The sequence below is a fragment of the Cynocephalus volans genome, chromosome 3 (genome assembly GCF_027409185.1).
Source record: "Cynocephalus volans isolate mCynVol1 chromosome 3, mCynVol1.pri, whole genome shotgun sequence".
Classification (NCBI taxonomy): Eukaryota; Metazoa; Chordata; class Mammalia; order Dermoptera; family Cynocephalidae; genus Cynocephalus; species Cynocephalus volans.
In genome coordinates this window covers 154,238,966-154,260,501 of record NC_084462.1, presented here as the reverse complement: position 1 = coordinate 154,260,501, position 21,536 = coordinate 154,238,966, and the positions used below count along the sequence as shown (strand labels likewise).

Genomic DNA, 21,536 nt, shown 5'->3' with positions numbered 1-21,536 from the left:
ATCATTAGCCATTCTTACACACCCAGTACCTAGCACAAGGCTGGAACAATGTAAACTCAAAATCTGTCAAACGAATGAACGTAAATTGTCAGGTGCTAACAGCCACGACAGTATTTACAAATATTTTCAATTACTAAAGTATAGGCACACAGCAAGGCCCATAGGTAAATACTAAAATATAAACACCATATACTACTCAAGAAGATGAGGAGAGCCAAGCCCGTGGCGCACTCAGGAGAGTTCGGCGCTGGGAGCGCAGCGACGCTCCCGCCATGGGTTGGGATCCTATATGGGAATGGCCGGTGCGCTCACTGGCTGAGTGCCGATCACGAAAAAGACAAAAAAAAAAAAGAAGATGGGGAGAAACTTGCACTGTTACTTTATAAACCTGTGTTACTTGAACATGAGCAAGAACTACTTATGTAACTGGATTTTTTTTTAAAGCTCCCAAATGAAAAATAATAGGAAATTTTTCTCTAGGAAGATAGGTTGCAGATGTGCTCACAGGAAGCAGAATCATTTCAAGAAGTTTATTCCGTGATGATGTTGGTGACATTTCTTCAAATAATTATATCTCTTACTCTATTATTCTCTTCCTATTTCCTAATCTAGGGGTGAAAAAGAGTTTAGAATGGGAGCTATAGTCTCATTTTAAATTTAACTTAGAATAATTAAAATTACTTTAAATAATTCTATAATGTTAGAGATCTAATAGCTGAAAAACCCATATTATCTACCTAGTTGCTGCATGTACCCTTTTGGTTACTTACAAAAATTCCCTCTATGTCTCATGTTCATAAGCTATTTGAAGAAGATTCCTAACTTCAGTGAAGTTTTTGGAAGAATAATCTCCAAACTGGAGATAAAGAAACTTTCATGAAATTATGGCAAAGACAGAACACATGGAACAAACTACTGAAGCAAATACCATGATAAAGTAAATTATCTCTTTATTAGTTTACTTAATAACAACCTGTGCCAACTGCTTCACTGTTAGTTTATCAACAGTGTAAATTCGAAAAGCCAAATTCATTTCATGATCTTGCAGTAAAATGAAAGAATATGGTAGCATAAGGAAAAACTATATTCGTACATGTTATATACAAAAATAATTCTGATGTATGAAAAACAGTTCTCACCACATTTGCTTCATCCAAATGCAATATACCAATTAACCGATTTTGCAGATTCTTAAAGAATGGTCTATAAATTTTCAGTTTATATACTGTAGTGCAACAAATTTACTTTGACAGTATGCAAAACCAATTTTGTTTATGGTCAGCAAAAATTTGAAAACAGGAAGAAAAGATTTTGACGTACTGATATTGTCTCAAGGCTGCTAAAATACACAAAAATTATCTATGGATTGAGAAGCTTGTACATTTCAATTATCAAGTTACTTCTGGTTAAGAGTAAAGATTTGATCTGATTTTTATCTGAAAAATCACTTATTTTTAACCCAGAATCTTACCATTTCTCTTCTCCTTTCCTCTTCTCTCTCAGCCTCTTTCTCATATTCCCGGGTTTTCTTTCGTTCTCTGATTTCCCAATTCTTAAGGCGCTAAAAAATGAAATTTTTGAAGTTTCACAAACTTATACAAAGGATTCTATGAATTTTGACTACTAAGTATATCAAGCTTTACAAATAAAAACATTTCCTCAATTTACCTCTTGATAAGCAGCTTCTTTCTCTCGGAGTTTTCTTTCAAGTTTTCTTCGCTCATATGCATCTTCTTCATCCTCTTCTCGGTCCCGTTTCTTATCTTTCTCTCTCTCTCGCTCCCGCTCCCTCTCTCGCTCTCTCTCTCGCTCTCGTTCTCTTTCTCGCTCTCGTTCTCGCTCTCTCTCTCGCTCCCGCTCCCGTTCCCTTTCACGATCTCTGCTCTTTTCTCTATGTAAACAAAAGATTTAAAAATCTGTCAGTCTACATTCTGTTTGCCTTTAAAGACCAAGGGAAAGGGGGACATTTAAAAAATCATATATAAACTCACAAGCCAAAACTTAGCATTTGATTTCTGCAGAATTGTAAACTCCTCTATACTCATCAGAAACACAGACGGTAATTCCAGCACCAAATTCTGAACTGCATTCTAAAGTCAATGTTAATGCTTATTGGTATATCAGAAAACAAATAAAACCTAAATATAAACTATTATAAAGGATTGAAAAATGATTACAGAATGATTAATTATGGCTCATCATATTCTGAATTACTAGGGTACTTCAAAAAGTTCATGGAAAAATAGAATTAAAAGATAATATGAATCTAGAGGCCAGCCCGTGGCTTACTTGGGAGAGTGTGGTGCTGATAACAACAAGGCCACAGGTTTGGATCCCTATATAGGGATGGCTGGTTAGCTCACTTAGGAGAGTGTGGTGCTGACAACACCAAGTCAAGGGTTAAGATCCCCTTACCAGTCAACTTAAAAAAAAAAAAAGATAATATGAATCTTTAATTGAACTTTTCAAGTTCCCTTGTCAATCACATAATGGTATATAATAGAAAAAAGGAAAAATATTAATTCCTCGTCAATCCCCCCCAAAATATGAAGGACTAATGAACATGTTAAAAAGTAGTCTATGCCTCACTAGTGATCAAGGGATAGGGTGTTGGGCATACATGTGGAGAGAAGAGAATTTTGGCATGTTGTATGGATCAATTAAAATTATATGTATGAGCACTGGGAGCTCTCAAATATTTAATTCAGAGTGATAAAACCAAATTACAGAATTTATATAGCATTATGCCATGGATCTAATTATATAAATGTACATATGAAACAATATACTGTTTAATACATGTATGTCACAAAAGCACAAAAACATTGATTTTATACATGCCAAATTCTCAATAATGGCTATATCAGGGAAGGAAGAAAAGCAGGGATTTTAATGTTCACTAAAGATTGAGAGCATGGGACTTCAGTTCCAGCAACACGGTAAACTGACCTAAAGTATACCTCCCTCCAGCTACAATCAAGTAAAAAACTACAACACAGTACTGCACATTTTAAAAGTAGCTTGGATATGATGACCTCTCCTCTGGTTCCTTCCCCTGTTCATTTTTGCTCTACCCTCACTCCTGAAGAAAGACTCATCAAATGAGTTCATTATAATTAAAAAATTTTAAATAACAAAACAAACAAAAAGGTATAACTACTAGGAGGCATAAATGTAAATTTAGAACCAAAAAGGTTAAGTTGTGGCAGGTCAATGGGCTCACCTACACACAAACAAGGGCTAAAAGAAGTGGTGCTAGAACTGATTTCTCAGTATACAGAGGCTGAATGAAAGGGTAACTAGAAAAAATGTCCAGTGGTCCAGGGAGACAACAGGGAATCATGTCTGCCCAGAACACTGAGTACACAATCAGTGTGTTCTGGGTCTCTGTAAAAACTAGCTTCAGACAGAAACTAACCAGAGTTGAAAACGGTAACTTTCACCGATGTTATCCAAGTGTGTTAAACAGAAAGCTAGGCACACCCTGTGGCCTTACATGCTCACATGAATCACATGAATGCAAACAGTCCTACAGAGGGCTACCCTGTAGGTCTATTAAAGCTATCAGGAAACAGTAACTTATATAAAGCCTTACCTTGATCGACTCCGATCCTTATTACGATCTGAGCTCCTTTCCCGGTCCCGGTCACGATCTCTCTCTCGATCCCGATCCCGATCTCTCTCTTTTGTCCGGTCACGGTCCCTATCTCGTTCTCGTTCCCGCTCCCGTTCCTTCTCCTTTTCTCGTTCACGTTCTCTTTCCCTTTCTCGTTCCCGTTCTCGCCTTTCTCGTTCCCTTTCACGCTCCCTCTCTCTTTCTCTCCGTTCTTTCTCAATTTCCTGTCTTTCTTTTTCCTTTTTGCCTTTCTCTTCTTCCAGTTTCTAGAAACCAATAAAAGTACTTTTAGAGTTAACTCTGTAGCTCCAGTATTAAGATTTTTCCCGGTGCAATACTCAATATTGGGAACAAATACACCAAACCACTGGTACTTTATATAAATACTTGTGGTTCCACTTGACAAATTAAATTGAAGCAATCATAAGACTAGATAGATTTGTGCAAAACCATATATTCTACACAGACCAAGAATCTCCAATTGCAGATGCTGGGAGATTGTGTTAAGTGTGGCTGGCCACTCAATGACTATGTAATAACCAAAATGACCATGAAGAATGTGGTGGTTCACAATTATTCCTAGAAACACAATCACTTGTCTAAAACTTCATTCTGCCCATTATGAATTTCTATAAATCAGTGGGACTATTAGTACTAATTATAACCCCAGACTTCCCATTATCTAAAGGTGAGGATTTTAAAGGGCAAGTGGTGGGAGGAGACTAAGGTCACTATAATGCAACTAAATGTTCTGCTCTCTGGTTTGCCCGCCCACCAAAGGAAACACAAGTGAATTCAGCCAACATCTAACTTCTCATCTATGGAATCATTTACTCCCACTATTACAAGATGGACAGCCCACCAAATACAAAAAGTTTGAAAATCACTCACTTCAAGCAAAATGTACATAATTGTAACATTTTCATTTAAAATATTTAAAAGCAATATATATATATGCCCATTATGCCTGTAAGACAATAAAAATATATTTACAATGATAAATCCATCCTTGGAAGGAACGATTGTTTATTAACTTACAGATGCTGTGCTAGGACATGGATCTCCAACACTGGATTAACCTTGCCTACAAGCTATGTTTCTGGGAGGAAGAGCAAGTACATGGTTCACAAATAAACCAAATAACAAAGTCAGACCAAGTTTGTACCCTGACAAGATTACCAGTGCACACGGTTTCTATATAAACGCAGAAAAAAATACTCCAAGCAGGTAAAACAAAACACATTAATCTCTTTGGCTCCACGTTTAGTTTCACCAAAATGAAATTTAAACTGTAACAATAAAATGTACATTTTTTCTTTTCTCAGTCATGTAAAGCATTTAAAACAACTTTAAAAAGCAATCTTACCTGTTACTCTTTCTCTCTTGCTCATGGATCAGAGAACTGATAGAGGATTATGAAAGAAAAGCTAACGTATAAGAGATCAATATATTCAGCTGCTGTGCCAGTCTATATGAAAATAGAATGCAGGCAAAGCCAATACTGAATACATTGAAATTACAAAAGGAAGAGATAAGAAATGGTAGAAAGAAGACAGAATCTGAAAGCTATTAAAAAGGGGCAAAATATCATTTCTGAAACAGTTCTAATGGAATATAAAAACTTATACTGTAAAATGAGGCTAGACTACATAAAACTTACCTCAATGTCATATAAAGAAATTTATTTCTGAGATAATAGATACTTACAGATTATTTTAGCTGTTCCAATATTATTTTCTTTTGTAGAATTCCTCAATTTTTTACTCTTGCTTATTTACTGTGCTGCTTATTCACTTATGTAAGTAACAATTTGTTTCAGAACTCATTTCAAAAGTTTGGCTCTAAGTAAATAAAAATGTGAGTCAATCTAGCCATAATAAATGTTTTTCTAAAAGGTTATATATGCTATACACATATATATGCTCATATATTTAGCATATCCATGTATATTTTTAAGAAAGACTAGAGAAAGAGGAAATGAGTTGAGCCTAAAAAGATGTAAGAAAGTAATGAAGAGGAAGGGACAGATTTTTAAAAAATCATAAATCTTACCTTATTCTCTCTTCAGACTCATCCGTGCTGTAAATGGACGCCCCCTGCCACGCTGATACCCTGACAGTCCGTGGTTATTTAATAAACTCATACCAAAACATGCAAAGGTTCACTGAGCTCATATTTTGTTAATGGAGTTTCAAACATCCCCTTTAACCACACCACCCAATAAAAAGAACTGTTTTTGCTTTTCATTTTGATTTCTTTTTATTTTTAAGACACATTTTGGAAATTCAAAACATTCCCCACAGTAAAATACTAAGGCAATGAAATGCCTGAGGATTCTCAAACTCTGAAGCAAATGTCTTTTGAATTAATTTTTTAAAAACAAGATTTCCTCATAATTTACCAATAATATGACAGGGTTTAACAAATAAATAAAAACAAAACAGGGGTAAACCACACACACAACTATATACCATTTTTAAGCTTACTCAAACCTGAATTTGACTACTGAACCTAAGCAAAAGTATTCCTATAAAATGACTTCCCACAGACCATCTTTTTAACTCTCAAAATTAATTTTGGGAGAATTACATTTGTGCTTTAGACACGTTTAATTCCTGAAAAAGCATTATGTATGTAAGCTAGGGCTGGGCATCTGGATAATGTGTGATCAGCAGCACTGATTCACTGGCATTAATTGTCAAATCGGATTTTGAAAGCAATGAGAAAAAAGACAGAGAGAAAACACTGAACATTTCACCGAGTTAAATGTCTCTTGGTCTTGTGTAAGAACCAGTAAAATCATATTACCTCTAACATCAAAATACATTTCATGCAGTGTTTGCATTTCACCACCCGTAAGCATCACCTTCAACACCAGCGAACATTCACAGATGCACTGTCATTGAGAGAAGCTTTAAATAGGCAAAACTCGTGAGTGGGATTTACTATGCACAAATACCCATTTCCAAGCCAGTTACCCCTTTGCATATTTTTCTGAGGGGGCATCCATAAATATAATAAAAAACAGAAGCTCATACTTACATCCTATTCCTTGTTACTTTCCAAGCTGAGAGTTTCATCTTGCATTAGTCACCATATGATCTCTATCATAATGGTGGGGGTCAATGAATAGATTAGCTTTATGGGAATTTACAGTTCTTCCATGCATCTAAAATTTGGTAAGTCTGGTAACCACTGACCTACTTTTAAAAATCTCCCCCACTCAACTTAAATCTATACAAATATCAAATTTTAATCTCAGCTCTAAAGAAAATGTTTTCCTAAGATTAAATAACTGCCCCCAAAAATACACTACAGTGTCTGTTATCTTGCTGCCCCCTTGAATCTAGTTTAAATCTGACCTTGATGTTTATGTTGAAATCTAAAAACAAAATTAGCTTTTATTCTTATTAATGTGAGATGACTGCAGAGTAGTCAGAAACTGAAAATACTAAGCAAAGTATGTCAAGGACCACTTTAATATGTTACTGATCTTCTGTTTCTTTGTTTCTATCTAAATATCAATTAAACCTAAAAAAAAAGCATTTAAAATTATATTCTAATGTAAGGTTGATTTTTTTTGTCTCTTTGGACTGTGTAAAAAGTCTAGATTGGTATCAAGTGAAAAAGCAAGAATACTACCTTGTGTGTGTCTCTGAATTTGCTGATCTCTCGGGAAATCAGGTCTCTTTTGTCTTCTTCCATTTCTATCGCATTTATATCCTCCTAAAAGAAAAGGGGGAAAAGAGGGAATGAAAAAAGCTCAATCTACATCAATATAAAAAAAGCTAAATAAAGGTTAGATATTTTGTGCAGGTCTTACAAAATATATGAGTAAATAACATCTTACAGTAACAAATCTAAAAATCTGACTAAATAAACATCTACAATAACAAATCTAACAATCTGAAGTTAAAAATCAGACAAGAATCACAATTCTGGCAACTAGCAATAAATACAGGTATTGTCAAAGCCTACAATTTAAACAAACCTTAGTGATGAGTGGATAAGGGATCAGTGGGGCCACAGGAAATCTGCGGAAAATCTGCGGAAAGATCCACGAAGATTTTTTTAAAAAAACAGAGCTCATACTACTTTGCAAAGCAATGCCCTACACATTTACACTGTAAACAATACAGTACTTCTGTGATATTTTCTTGATTTCAAATTACTTGATAATAAAAATGATTCTACTCTCTTTACAACCCCTCCAGTCACCCACAACTTCACTTCCACTCCCTTTAACACTCCCAAACAATGGAATTAGGATGGTCCCCTAGTAGCAGGGCTTTCTCCTTGATCTCCTCCAAGACACAGGAAATAATCATACCAACAAAATTTACCTATAATTCCTGCCATAGAGCAGGATTCCTCTGATCCTCTCCTCCTAACCCACATTAAACAAATATGTCTAGTTATTTTTCTCCTTTCCCATCAATAGAGGAAGAGGAAGGACAAAGTCTACAGGCCTCAATTACCCTATACTTGACTGACCCTACCAATTACCATTCCCAACAGACTACAGCTCACTAGACAGGATTTTATGACCAAATGAGGAAGAACAAGCCAAGTAATAAAAATGTACTTGACCACAAAGAAAACCGAAGATGACCTAAAAAGGCACTGAAACCCAAAAGAATATGAACTGTCACTATCCCTTGATAATTAATCATAATATATATATATATATTTTTTTATAATAGTACTTTTTTATGGCACATAGCAGGGTACTTCAAAAAATTTGTGGATTTATTTTATCTTTTAATTCTATTTTCCCATGAATTTTCTGAAGTACCCTTGTACCATCCATATATATATATATATATATATATATATATATATATATATAAAAAAATAAAATACTTCTGATATTTTTTAAGAACAGTCCCCATAATTTCCAAGTTTATCTGAAGGAAATGAGTTTAAGAGAACCAAACATTTCCTTTCAACCTTGATTCCCTATTCTTCAATTAGCTTAGGCTGACAAAGAGGTGACATTCAATTCACTGAGGAGTATGTCATCTTGTGCTACTCTTTCAGAGTCCTCCAGTTTGATGTTCAATACCATTATTGTCCATGTAGGGGAATGAGACATAGTTTCTAAAAGAAAGGCAGCTAAATTTTTTTAAATGGGTGAAAATCTTTAGTGAAAGTCAGTTCCTACTTTATCACTACTCGAGTTTTTTGTTTCTGTTTTTTACTTAATTGAATCCACAGATAAGTACAAGCCTCCATGCCAGTGCATGCCAAACATACAAAACAGGAAAATTTGGGGCAAAAAATTAGGAAAGTAGCTGATAAAACATGGTCAAAATAGGATTCTATATGTATATATATATATAGAAAAGTATACTCTTTAAATATATAATACATATTGTATAGTGCTTTTTCATGGCATATAAAATAGTTCCAGTTTTTTGGGTTTTTTTGGTGGGGGAGGCAGCTGGCCGGTAAGGGGATCCAAACCCTTGACTTTGGTGCTCTTAGCACCATGCTCTCCCAAGTGAGCTAACTGACCAGCCATTCCAATATTTTCAAAGAGCACTCCCCATCATTTCTCTAAGTTTATCCAAAAGAAATGAGTGAAAAGTACCAAATATTTTCTTCCAACCTGTACATTGCAATAAATTCTAGTCATTCTGCTCTCCAAAAGTTAGAAAGCTCAAAGTGACACCATAAAAAATAAATTATAAAAATACTGTGTGTTGTCAGAACACATACGTCTTCCTTCTTTTCCTTCTTCTTCTTCCTAGGGTGAGAGTCAGATTCCTGTGAGGGGGCATTTAGCTCACTGGAGTATTCACGTATTAAAACTTCAATGGCCCCTTTAATCATCTGATCCCTTCTCTTTGTTTCTTCATCTAAAGCTTCTTCATCATCATTAGTGACAGTTTCTGGTCTGGCAGTCTTAAAAAGCAAGGCAAATTCAGGGGGGGGAGAGAGAGAGAGGAAAAAAAATCAAAGAGAAATATGAAAATCTAAAACAAAAGTTAATAAACAAAACAAACATGTTTTTTCAAAAACATCATTGTAGTCCTATTAAATGCAGAGTTGGTTATGATCTTAACATCACAAAACTAGCCTCATTTCTTTTACTAAGTGTTTTCCTGAGATACTGATACTTTACCATTTTCTTTCTTCCCTCAATAGCTAAAATCTTCGCCCATAACAAGCTACAAAAACATTAAATCACAGGACTAGCACACTATACAACACATCTGCAAAGCTTTCACAATCTGTCAGATGGTCTTGCTCAAAAGTTGACAAACTAATGATAATTACAGGTTGAATATCCCTACTCTGAAAATCCAAAATCCAAAATGCTCCAAAATCTCAAAGTTTTGGAGTGCCAACATGATGCTCAAAAGAGCATCTTAGATTTCTGGATCAGGGGTGCTCAACAGGTTAAGTATCTGCAAATATTTCAAAATCCAAAAAAAATCTGAAATCTGAAACATTGCTGTAAAAGCATTTCAGATAAAGGATATTCAACCTGTAATAAATAATGAACTCATTCTGGCAAATAAATATTAAACAGCTGGTAAACTGTTGAGAAAGTTATATGATAAAAGCAAAATACAATTTTAAGTAAACTATGATAGCCACCATGTCAAATGAGCAGAAGCATGTTTAGGTTAAACAAAAAAAAAAATCCACTAGATACATATATACAACAAAATGCAAGCATCAGAGGGTAAGGGACTGAAATGACAGTTTTTTTCTCTCTCTGCTTTCTGTAATTTCTATAACACGGAGTTCCACTTGTAAAAACAATATACTTATACACCAAAAAAGAATCAACTCTAAATACTGCACAAGTCTTCCTCCCCATAACGTTCACATGTAACATTATAAAAACTAAAAACATAAAATTCATGTAATGCTACTTGCAAATAAGTAACTGATTATTTGTAGGACTTTATTAATAATCTTTAAGAGAGTTAAGTTTAGATTGTTAACTCTGTGTCTCTCAGGGAAAAAAAATCACTGGCTTCTAATGTGGTGCTATTCTTGTTTCTAAGTTTTATTTTAAGTCCCCTGGTTATGGACTAAACCCAGGTCAAACTAGAAAAACTTCACAGAATGACCTCCAAACTTTGGATAATTTCCAGTTATTCTCAACTCCTCTTTACTTAAAACATGGAAAGAGGTAAAAGTATGACAAAGAAACAACAAGATAAACAAAAAAGAGTACGTATACAAAAACATTTTTTTCTCATTTAAAACCATATACACACACACTGCAAAATATTTATCAATTTACTTGGTAAACATATTCCATGCACATTTTCAGATACATGCAGGAACCACGCTCTTCTGCATAAATTCCTAGCTCTTGGACATAATGCACAAAATCTACTGAAGGTGGGTTTCATGCCTTGTGGCTCATTAACAATATAACCTAGCAATGATTTCATAACTCAACCACCAGCATTTTGAAAGCTGTCTCCAAAGGATATACATTTAACAAACATTTCTTTCTTAGCTTAATTTGCTTAATGAATTTTTATTAAGAGCATACTGTGTGCTAAAAAAAGAACTTAACTTCAAGCATCTACTACTACTTGGTAAAATATGGGTCATGACATATAACCTCAATATAAGGCATTATGTGGTATTACTATAAAACTAACCACATCGAGTTTCCTACTTTCTCAAACCTGCCTGTTCATCCAATCTTCTTGCAGACACCTTTCTACTTGACATCTTAAATAAAGATGAGATGCTTTACTCAAGTAATTAAACTGTTAAAATTATTTACCAACAATATAGTAAACTCTAATTGTGGTGACATGTTCCTTTCTTATTTTAAGTCAATAATATATCGCAGGGCTGGCTGATTAGCTCAGCTGGTTAGAGCATGGTGTTTATAATCCCTGTACCAGCCAACCCCTCCACCCTCCCCAAACCTTTGGTTTACTCACCTCTCACTAAAATCCCTTCAGTGATACTCTGCTTCTCTGAAAGTTTTGAATGAAAGAGCTAATCCTCCAGTAACTTGGCACTGAAACCTTACATATTCAGGCACATGTAGCTATTTCAACCCAAACTCTTGGCTGTTGAGTCCTAAATTCTGTATTATCAAAATATTAGTTGTTTGGGCTGACCCCATGGCGCACTCAGGAGAGTGCGGCGCTGGGAGCGCAGCAGTGCTCCCGCTGCGGGTTCAGATCCTATATAAGGATGGCCGGTGCGCTCACTGGCTGAGCGCGGTGCGGCCTGTCACAAAAAGACAAAAAAAAAAAAAAAAAAAAAAAAGTTGTTTATAGCATGGCCTTATAATACCAAGGTCAAGGGTCAGGTTCTCCCTACCGGCCAGCCAACAACAACAACAAAAAAATAGAAGGCATCCAGTCTTATCTTTGGCATATTCCATACATGTTGAACTCCTTCCAGTGAGCTGCTCACATCTCCACACTTGTCTAAGCACAGGGATAGAAGTAGGGTTATAAATCCAAAGGCCTACTCATATAAAAATACTAATAGCTCCTAAGTTGATTATTGCCCTGTTGTAAACCAAACTTTAAATATCAGTACGGGTATTTTACATGAATTAGAAATCAAACATTTGTAATGAACTAATAATTCACACACTTTTCAATTGACTGATTGCCCCTCGATCTACATTTTTAGAAGGAAAGCTTAAAAACAAAAATAACCTGATACACCATGGAAGGAGAAATTTTTTGTTAGAGAGACCATTCCATAGGCCGACAAGTTTCATCTAAAGCTCTACTTCTGGGTCCTAAAACATAAAAAATCTTCTGATTTCCAGTTTCTTTTTCCATATCAGAAAGTAGAAAGTATATTCAGTAATACTAGGGAGCAAAGGTAAAGGTTTTGGCCATACAAGAGGTTCACAGAAATCAAGTAATTATTTGGGATGTTTGTGTAGCCTGCCTATTTGGCTCTTTTCAGAGGAATTAAAAGCTTCAATAGCAAAGCTTTATTTTATTTATTTATTTTTGGCAGCTGGTCAGTACGGGGAACCAACAGTTGGCCTTGGTGTTATAACACTGCACTCTCACCAACTGAGATAACTAGCCAGCCCATGAAGCTTTATTTTAATTAAAAGCTACCAACTGTGAAGTTGTTAAATAGTTCTTCTTGACTCACTCTTTGGCACTGACTTCTAGAGTCCAAAACAAGAACATCCTTGGGAACTTAAGCAAATGCAGAGTTCTTCCTCTTGAGAAAATATAAACTCAAACCAGACTAATTTCCAAGCAAAGATGTGAAGGTGTTCACCTGGAACATCTGTCCTCTATTAGAATATAATACACATGGCTCTTTCCAGAGAATAGCTACTTTCAACACTTGTCAAGAGTTCCCATTCTGGAATGTATGATTAACAACCACTACTGTGACAACCAAATAGATATATCTACTCCTATACTATTACTGCTGGACAGTCAGAAAGCAATAGGACATGGATTAGATCAGCTTACCTCAAATGAAATACTTTTACTAAAGGCCAATTAAGAATTGGAAAGGAAAAAAAAGTTTTTCCCACAAACTTCACAAAATCTAAATAAAATTTTTCAATCGGGTTTTTTGACAAGGCACCTTACGCAGGCACCTAATTCCTCTTAAAATTGTGGATCACGCAAAATCTCTCCTTCCTTCCAGACAAACTTATGTTTCTTTTTAGTCAATGAGAACTACATAACTAATTCCACCTCAGAGTCAGAGGAAAAAGCCTGAATAAAGTAACACGAGGTTATCAATGTCTCATTCTCCTACCATATACCTAAGGATGACTGCTTTCTAAATTGCTCATATTTTATCTTGAGAAATCATGGCAAATCTGCAATATACTTCACGATATAGTTATATTTGCTTAAGTTATTTGAAAAAATTATGACTTTTTTCTTTTTATCTATATTGAGTAAAATTGACATTCCAAGAAAATATGCCATGTTTGTCCTATAATTTCAAGTACCTCTGGGTACCACACTAAGTACACCCAGAAGTACACATATAATAGTTGGAAAAATAAAACCCATGATGTCTGTTGTTTGAATTTAATTTTATCTCAAATAATTGTTTTGCGTCTTTTTACTGGAGCTGGCTTCAGGACCATTCTTAAAGAAAGATACAAACAGATTTAAAGTGTGGTTATTCTGGTAAACGGTGATCACAAATGAAACCCAGAGTCACACAATTGTGCATTTTCATATTTACATAAGATGACTTACGTCATTTTCCGAGTTTTTAGTGTACCATTTGCAAACGCTCCAAATTACACCACCTCTCAAAGCAATGATTAAACCCAATAAAACAGCGAGTCCTACACAATTAGACAAAAAGCTCTGAAGACATTGAATCCATGCTTTTATAAAAATAAGTATTCGGTTTTCACAGCAAGAAAAATCTAAAATTCTTGTTGGAGACAGTTTTTTTTTTTTTTTTTTTAAAGGTTTTAGTGATGAGACAGGCAACACTGATGATGTGAGATACAACTTATATTCCAGAGAAGTTGTATTTTATTATTTTCTTATAAAGCTGGGTAAGGATAGACTTAGACTATCAGCTAAGAACCATAACTGCAACTGTTATTCAATAAATGTTAATTCCATTCTTGATATGGACAAGACATTGTCCTATATGCTGCAGAGGTACAAGATGTAAGAGACACAGGACGTGAAACTTACTGTCCTTTCCACTTGTAATCAGAGATGGGGAGGCGGGGAAAGTATGGGAATGAGGCAGGGTGCAAGGGACTGTGAGAGACAGACAGATACAATACATACTACAAAGCAGACTGACACAGAGCAGTAAAAACCTGCTCTATCTGGGAAGAGAGAATTTAATTCTGCCTGAGAGGATCTGAGGGTACGGTTGATGAAGTCTATATGAACCAAGGGACATGTCAATTACAAGTCCATGGATAGAACTTCAACAGGGAGCTTGGATGAGCAATAAGGACATGAGATATCAATAAAGAACAAAAGAAGTTTGTGGGGGTAGGTGGACTGGTACATGGAAAGGGAGGGCAGGGGAAAGCTAGAAAGGTAGACTGAAGTGAGCCTTGAATGCCATGATAAAAATAAGGGCTTATTCTGTAAGAAATCCAAAATCGTTAAGGATGGGTTTGACATAATAAGCAGTAGTCTGACGTAATTATACTTGTTTTAAAAATACAGGCAGTACTGTGTTAGCTGAAACTAAATGCAAGGAAATCAGTTAAAGCATTAGTAAAAGTCCCAGGAAAAATAGGAATAAGAAAAAGCTGTTTATAAAACGATACTTAGAATTCAATTTCATATTCAAGTTAAAACTGTATTCATCCACATAGAGAAAAGTGTCCGGAAGAACATGCAATTGAAATGTCTACAGCAGTTATTTATGATTATGGGATTATGGGTGGTATTTAATTTGTCCTTAAACTTTGCTTTTTTTTTTTTTAAATACAAAGAACATACAATGTTTTTTTAAAGGGGGAGGGCAAGAAAGCAATTTCTATTTTAAAAGACAGTGAAAGCTTGACGAAGGCAAAGACTATTTTGGTTTTGTTTCTGTTGGAAGGGAAACACAACAATAAATCTATTTTTTGATCTGTTCGGCTTGAGGTGCCAAAAAAGAATAAGGAAGAGAAAATGAGAAATAGATACTCAGCTTTTAGATATGTTTTACTCTGTTGAGAGAGGATAATAATGCATACGTTACAATACAGCATACAAAAACTTCCTTTACTTTAGCTTCACTATATAGTGAATATATATATAGCCTGAATAAAGCCATCCAGCTGAGAAAAGTAGTAAGATTTATTTTCATTCATTTTAGAATCTATGTAATTCTAAAAGAGAGGGCAACTAATAAAAATTCTATAGGTTGAAACATATTTTATACTTACTTACAAAGCTGCCTTAATGAATTAGCTCTGTTTGGAATAGTCTGTACCAGTGTTTTCTCTGGCAAGTTAACCTTGTCCAGCCTCCCTTACTACCTTCATCCCAACCTGGAACAAGCAAACCAACAGTCATCCACCCACTGTGGGTAGACAAAAGACTTAAAATAACTACAAACTATAAAATACCCTCCTGCATTTAAGCCACACGCACATAGTATGATGATGATGATCTTGTGAAGCCCCATATAAGATTCATTTATAATGAGAGTATTTACACTGAAATAGTGTAGCTAGCCTAGAAAAGACAGAAAACATACCCCATTAGCTTTCTTCTTTGCTTTCCATTCATCCAGTTGCGCCTTTGTCTTTGCATCAACTTTAACAAGTAGCTTCTTCTCTCCAATCTGCAGGTCATGCAATAATCTGAGTGCACGAAGAGTAGATTCAGGCTCCTTATACTCACAGAATCCAAAGGCTAGCAATGCAAGTAAAGAATTAGTGAAGTATCAATGCCATTATGAAAGATAATAAAAATTTTTGGAAAAGTAAAATCACTAGAAACCAAATGTTATAATATGAAGATTACTCAAGTCATCACTCCACCCCTATTCTTTAATTCCCTCTGATAATCATTTCACTCTTAGCACCCTCAAACAACCAAAAGAGGGCTGGCTGCTTAGCTCAGTTGGTTAGAGCGTAGTGTTATAACACCAAGGTCAAGGATTTGGATCCCAATACCGGCCAGCTGCCAAACAAACAAACAAAATAAACAACCAAAAGAAAAGAGAAAAACAAAAATAGAGGAAAGGAAGAAAAATTCCACTAAGGCAGAATGCTACTCATTAGAAGCTCTGATAAAATATGTAGCAGAGTCAGTGAATTTCATGACTAAAATAATTCTTAATTATTGCATAAATCCATTCCAGTCAGACTTCCTAACAGTCACAAATAAGTGAGAACAGACTGTTTGAATCTATATCCTATATTCTGAAATGTTAAAAATTACAAAAGTAGTGATCGTTTATCCTAGTTGCCAGTCTATTTTTCCTATATATATTTCATTTTATAACTAGTCAATCTCACCATTAACATAATTTTAAATCAAGCAGGGATATTAAAACAAAATTAAACTTAAAAAGAACAATCCAAAACTTGAAAATAAAATTATACAAATGAATCTACATATGTATGCAGTTAATGAGATAACCACACCATTCTGAGTGATATTAAAACAGCAAATCTGTAGCTGGCCGGTCAGCTCACTAGTAGAGTGTGGTCAAGGGTTCGGATAACGGTACTGGCCAGCTGCCATAAGTTTCAATAATCATATTCTTGATGATAGTGCTGGTGCTGTTAGTCTGAAACTGTAATGTGAGATAAAGCAAGTCAGTAATTACTTAATGAGTCTGTACTCCCTAGTGTCCTTAAAACTCAAGATTCTCCGTGCAGGTGAAAGGAAGCACAGATACACGACAGAAGAAATTAAATAAAAACCTTTTAGCCCTAAACTTGAATTAGTGTGCCTTGGAAAAACCTAGAAATGGTTTTTCCAAACAACACTTACAATGAGTACACCTTTTGCCCACATTGTGATTTTGAAAACAATATCCCACTAAAAGGAACCAGAGTTCCCCGGAGAAATGGCAGATTCCAAATCTGGGGCAGAAAAACTAGATAAGCTTGGAACATCCTGCCATACCAGATAACAAAGGCAGAGTCATACCAAAACCAGGAGATATCCAACTTGCAGAGGTAACTTAAGACAACTTAAGCTTTAACAGCAATAATAACTACAATGAACCCATATTAAATATAATAACATTGAATATGCTTCAATCCATAAGTTCAAAATGATAAAAAAAAAAAAAAAAAAAAGCTAGTCACTGCTAGAGAATACTGAAGACACCAGCTCATTCTTTTGAGAAATAAAAAGAAGCACAAAAGCCATTTATCCTGTTTTTCCTAAATTATACGTCTCAGTAACCAAAGATGGAGGAGGAACTTTTCCTTATACATATTTTTCCCTAAAAAGTTCATGGAAAGATTCCTACTATCTTTTAATTCTATTTTTCCACAAACTTTCTGAAGTACCCTCACATTCTACTAACAAATGAAGAAATCTTGCTTTCCAATGAAGGAATGATAGATTCTTCAAAACAGACTTACATTTTGCAACCACCTAATGAATAAGTCAACCTAGGCATTGATAATCAACAGCTGCTACCATTAAAAAAAAAAAAAAAAAAAAAAAAAAAAAAACAACCTGGAAGAATACTACTTCTATAGTATTCTTGCAAATAAAAGCACGCCCCCCCCCCCAAAAAAGCACATATAAACTTAAATCTGAGTAAGTCTCAAAACAGAACTACTGACCAGTTTACAGAAAATGCAGAAGATAAATCCATGGCAAATTATACTACTGGAGCTGCAACTCTCAAAACCAGACTAAAGAAATGCTACTAGGCAAATGACTTAGTTTCAACAAATAAATTGCAAAGGAAATGAGAGATACAGAATAACTTAAAATACTAAGAGACTTAAAACCAACTGCCAACCAAATGGAATGGATGAACCTCATATAGATCCTGAATTAAATGAACTATTAAAATAAAATGGCATTTGAAACAACTGGACATCTGAACACTGACTGGCTATTAAGTTATTTTTTTAGGTCATCAAGAGTATTTATAGACAAAATAATCTGGCTCTTGGGATTGATTTAAAATAATATAAAGAAGAGGAAATAGGCAGGGTATAGATGAAACACAAATGGCCATGAATTTATAAATGTTAAAGCTGGGTGATGAGCACATGGGCGTTCATCACACTATTCTATTTTTATGTATGTATGAGTATTTACATATAAAAAGTTTTTAAAAATGCATAGCAAACAAGTGTAATGAAAAAGTTTGTTTTCAAGAGTAATAGGCCATCTCATTATCTCTTCTCCTACTCTAAGTTCTGATTGTTCCACCTTGATCATACAGTCCTGCTCTGAGATAAAAAGGACTTTATAAAGTATAAGAAACCAATTAGTCTGAATAATTTTAATTTTTTCCTCTCCTACCTCCTTCCTGTTACACTTTTCAACCTTCTAATCTCAACTCTCAGCCAACATCTTCCCAAATGCCTTTTAATCCTATTCCAATAAGAAGAAAACAGAGTGCTAATAAAATAAAGATCAAATTAATTTACACACACAGGTTAAAGTTATTTCAATAAAAACATGACCTACCTTGAAGTTTTCCAGAAGCACCCTGTACTCTCTTCCAGCTCAAAACCAAGCCACATTTCTTAAAAAGAAAACATATAAAGATCAAAGAAGAAAAAAAAAAAAACAGCAACCAAGTTTGTTAAAATTCTCCCATTTTCCACAAACTTATTATATGAAAGGTACAACAAATCATTTTAAGAAAAATATAAATTCTTACTGACTTTTTTATTTGCAGAAAATTCCCTTTTAGTAATTTTGAAAGTTTACACCATTATTTATCCTACCAAAAAAAAAAAAAAAAAAAAAAAAATATATATATATATATAAAAATCTAAGGCCTAGTATTAGAATGGTTAAAACAAACTATAATAAAGTAAATATCATGAGCTCATTAAGATTGTTTTAAAGCTAAATATATATTTATAAAAAATTTTTAATGACATGGGAGATGTTTGATATGGTATGCAAAAATAACTTGGGACAAGAAATTGCTGATATACAGTAAGATTTTCACTATGTAAAGAAAAAACAATTTTGTTGAATGATCAGAAATATTCCAAAATGTTAAGGGCGTAGGATATCTGAAGGGTGGGACATTATTACACTTTGGGAAAAAAGAAAAAAAGAAAAGGAAAGAAAGAAAAGAAGGAAAAAAAAAAAGAAATGAACAAATGAAAGATCACTCAAGGAGCCGAGGAAAGCTTAAAAACAGTGTACTACACTACACATATAAATCAAAAACAGGTTTTAAAAAGGAATGTTTAAAATTGAAAACATGTCCACATAAAAACTGGGACACGAATATTCACAGCACCATTATTCATAACGGCCAAAATGTAGAAACTCAAATGTCCATCAACTGAGAAATGGATTTAAGAAAATGTGATATATCCATAAGATGAAATATTATTTGGTAATAAAAGGAAATACTGATCCATGCTACAGCATAAATGAACTTGAAGACATGATGTTAAGTGAAAGAAGCTATGCACAAAAAGCCACATATTCTATGATTGTATTTATATAAAATGTCCAGATTACTTCTGGGCAAGAAAATAAACAGGAACTGGGACTTTCAATCGTAATGTTTTATCTCTTTGGGGAAAAAAAAAAAGTCTGAAGCTAGTATTATACAATAATATTAGGATTTGACAAAGCTGGGTTTTGTGGGTGTTCATTTTATTCTCTACTAAACTTTGATGCAAGAATCACACAATTTACAAAGCAGAAACGGCTATCATGTAGAGTACCTATAAAAAAAAAAAAAGAAAAGAAAAAGATTTTAAAATAACTTCTCCAAGGAAATAATGGAGATTAAGGAGGAAGTGAGTACAGGCACTGCTATTTTTTCATAATAAAATCATTCGGTATTATTTCACTTAATAAAGTGCATATATCACCAAGATAATATTTTTAAAACTAAGAAAGAAAATCTAAAGAACTTATTATTTCTGCTCAGAATAAATCAGTCAATCATCACTGGATGCTAAAATCATTGTTTTAAGGGTTGTTAGGGAAAAGTACTCACTCAGTATCAAAATATTAAAACAGAATTGGCTCATTAATAATAAGGGAGGGAAGATACCATTACTATGGAGAGAAAGGACCACCTTAACCAAGTAACTCAATGTCACCAAAAATAGGACCAAGAGACATCATGCGTCTTTTGCTATGCTGCACTGAGAATACATCATCCATAAAACATTCTCCCCAAAAATGCTTAATCTGAATCTAACCATGAGCAAGCAGCCAGTCCAAACTGGGAGAGACACCCTGCAAAAGATCTGGACCCTTCAAAAACGTCAATGTCATGGAAGACAAATACAAAACAAGAGAACAAACAAAAGCATAAAAGGCAGGGAACTGTTTTAAAGAAGCTATCTAAAGAAACATGATAATTACATGCAATATAAAACCCTTCACTGGGTCATAGATGAAAAACAACAGGTATGGGCCGGCCTCTGGCTCACTCGGGAGAGTGTGGTGCTGATAACACCAAGGCCACGGGTTCAGATCCTATATAGGGATGGCCGGTTAGCTCACTGGCTGAGTGTGGTGCTGACAACACTAAGCCAAGGGTTAAGAGCCCCCTACCGGTCATCCTAAAAAAAAACAACAAAAAAACCCCCAGGTATTATGGCCATAATTGGGAAAATTAAATATGAACCACAGATGTATGAGTTAACAATTTTGTATCAGCCTTAAATTTCTTAAAAGTGATAATAGCATTGGGATTATGTAGGAGAATGCCCTTGCTATCAGGAGATACACGAAGGATTTCAGAGGTAAAAGTCATGTCATAATTTACTCTCAAATTATTCAGAAAAAATGTCTGTAGTATGTGTGTAACTAGAGATAAAGTAAATGTAGCAAGACATGTTCACTGATGAATCTAGCTAAAGACTACAAGTGTGTTCATTGTTCTACTATTTTGTCTTTTCTGCAGGACTGAAATTTTTCAAAATAAAAAGTATTCGCTCTGCTTTTTCTTAAGTTCGAAATTTATAACAATAAAAAACTTTCTGGGCTGGCTCATTACTTCACCTGGGTAGAGCACAATGATGATAACACTAATGTTAAGGGTTCAGATCCCCGTACCGGACAGCTGCCTTCCAAAAAATCCTTTTCAATGAAAAATAAACAGTTCAACTTACAGCTAAGAGCTGTCTTATAAGCATGTCTGAGGCTTTCTCGGAAATGTTGCCAACAAAAACTGTCGTCGTAGGACCACAATTTTCATCATTCTCTTTAGTCTTTAGGCCTGGGTGATCCTTTCTTGCTCCCAAATGCTTTCCAACCATAGACACGGTGGGTACTAAGACCTAAGGTGAAAAAAAGGGAATAAAATTTGA

At 34.6% G+C, this 21,536-nt stretch overlaps 1 protein-coding gene across 1 annotated transcript in view; it reads right to left on the bottom strand.

The window, feature by feature from the left end:
• The window catches only part of RBM25 (RNA binding motif protein 25), a 49,520-nt gene that overhangs the window by 12,701 nt on the left and 15,283 nt on the right, over nucleotides 1–21,536 (bottom strand). Inside the window, exons 4-12 of the mRNA XM_063091229.1 lie at nucleotides 21,339–21,506; nucleotides 18,706–18,763; nucleotides 15,788–15,945; nucleotides 9,338–9,523; nucleotides 7,608–7,661; nucleotides 7,259–7,342; nucleotides 3,596–3,882; nucleotides 1,669–1,891; nucleotides 1,472–1,561 (exon numbers count right to left, since the gene is read on the bottom strand). Coding sequence (XP_062947299.1) covers nucleotides 1,472–1,561; nucleotides 1,669–1,891; nucleotides 3,596–3,882; nucleotides 7,259–7,342; nucleotides 7,608–7,661; nucleotides 9,338–9,523; nucleotides 15,788–15,945; nucleotides 18,706–18,763; nucleotides 21,339–21,506 — 1,308 coding nt within the window. The remainder of the gene's footprint in view (nucleotides 1–1,471; nucleotides 1,562–1,668; nucleotides 1,892–3,595; nucleotides 3,883–7,258; nucleotides 7,343–7,607; nucleotides 7,662–9,337; nucleotides 9,524–15,787; nucleotides 15,946–18,705; nucleotides 18,764–21,338; nucleotides 21,507–21,536) is intronic.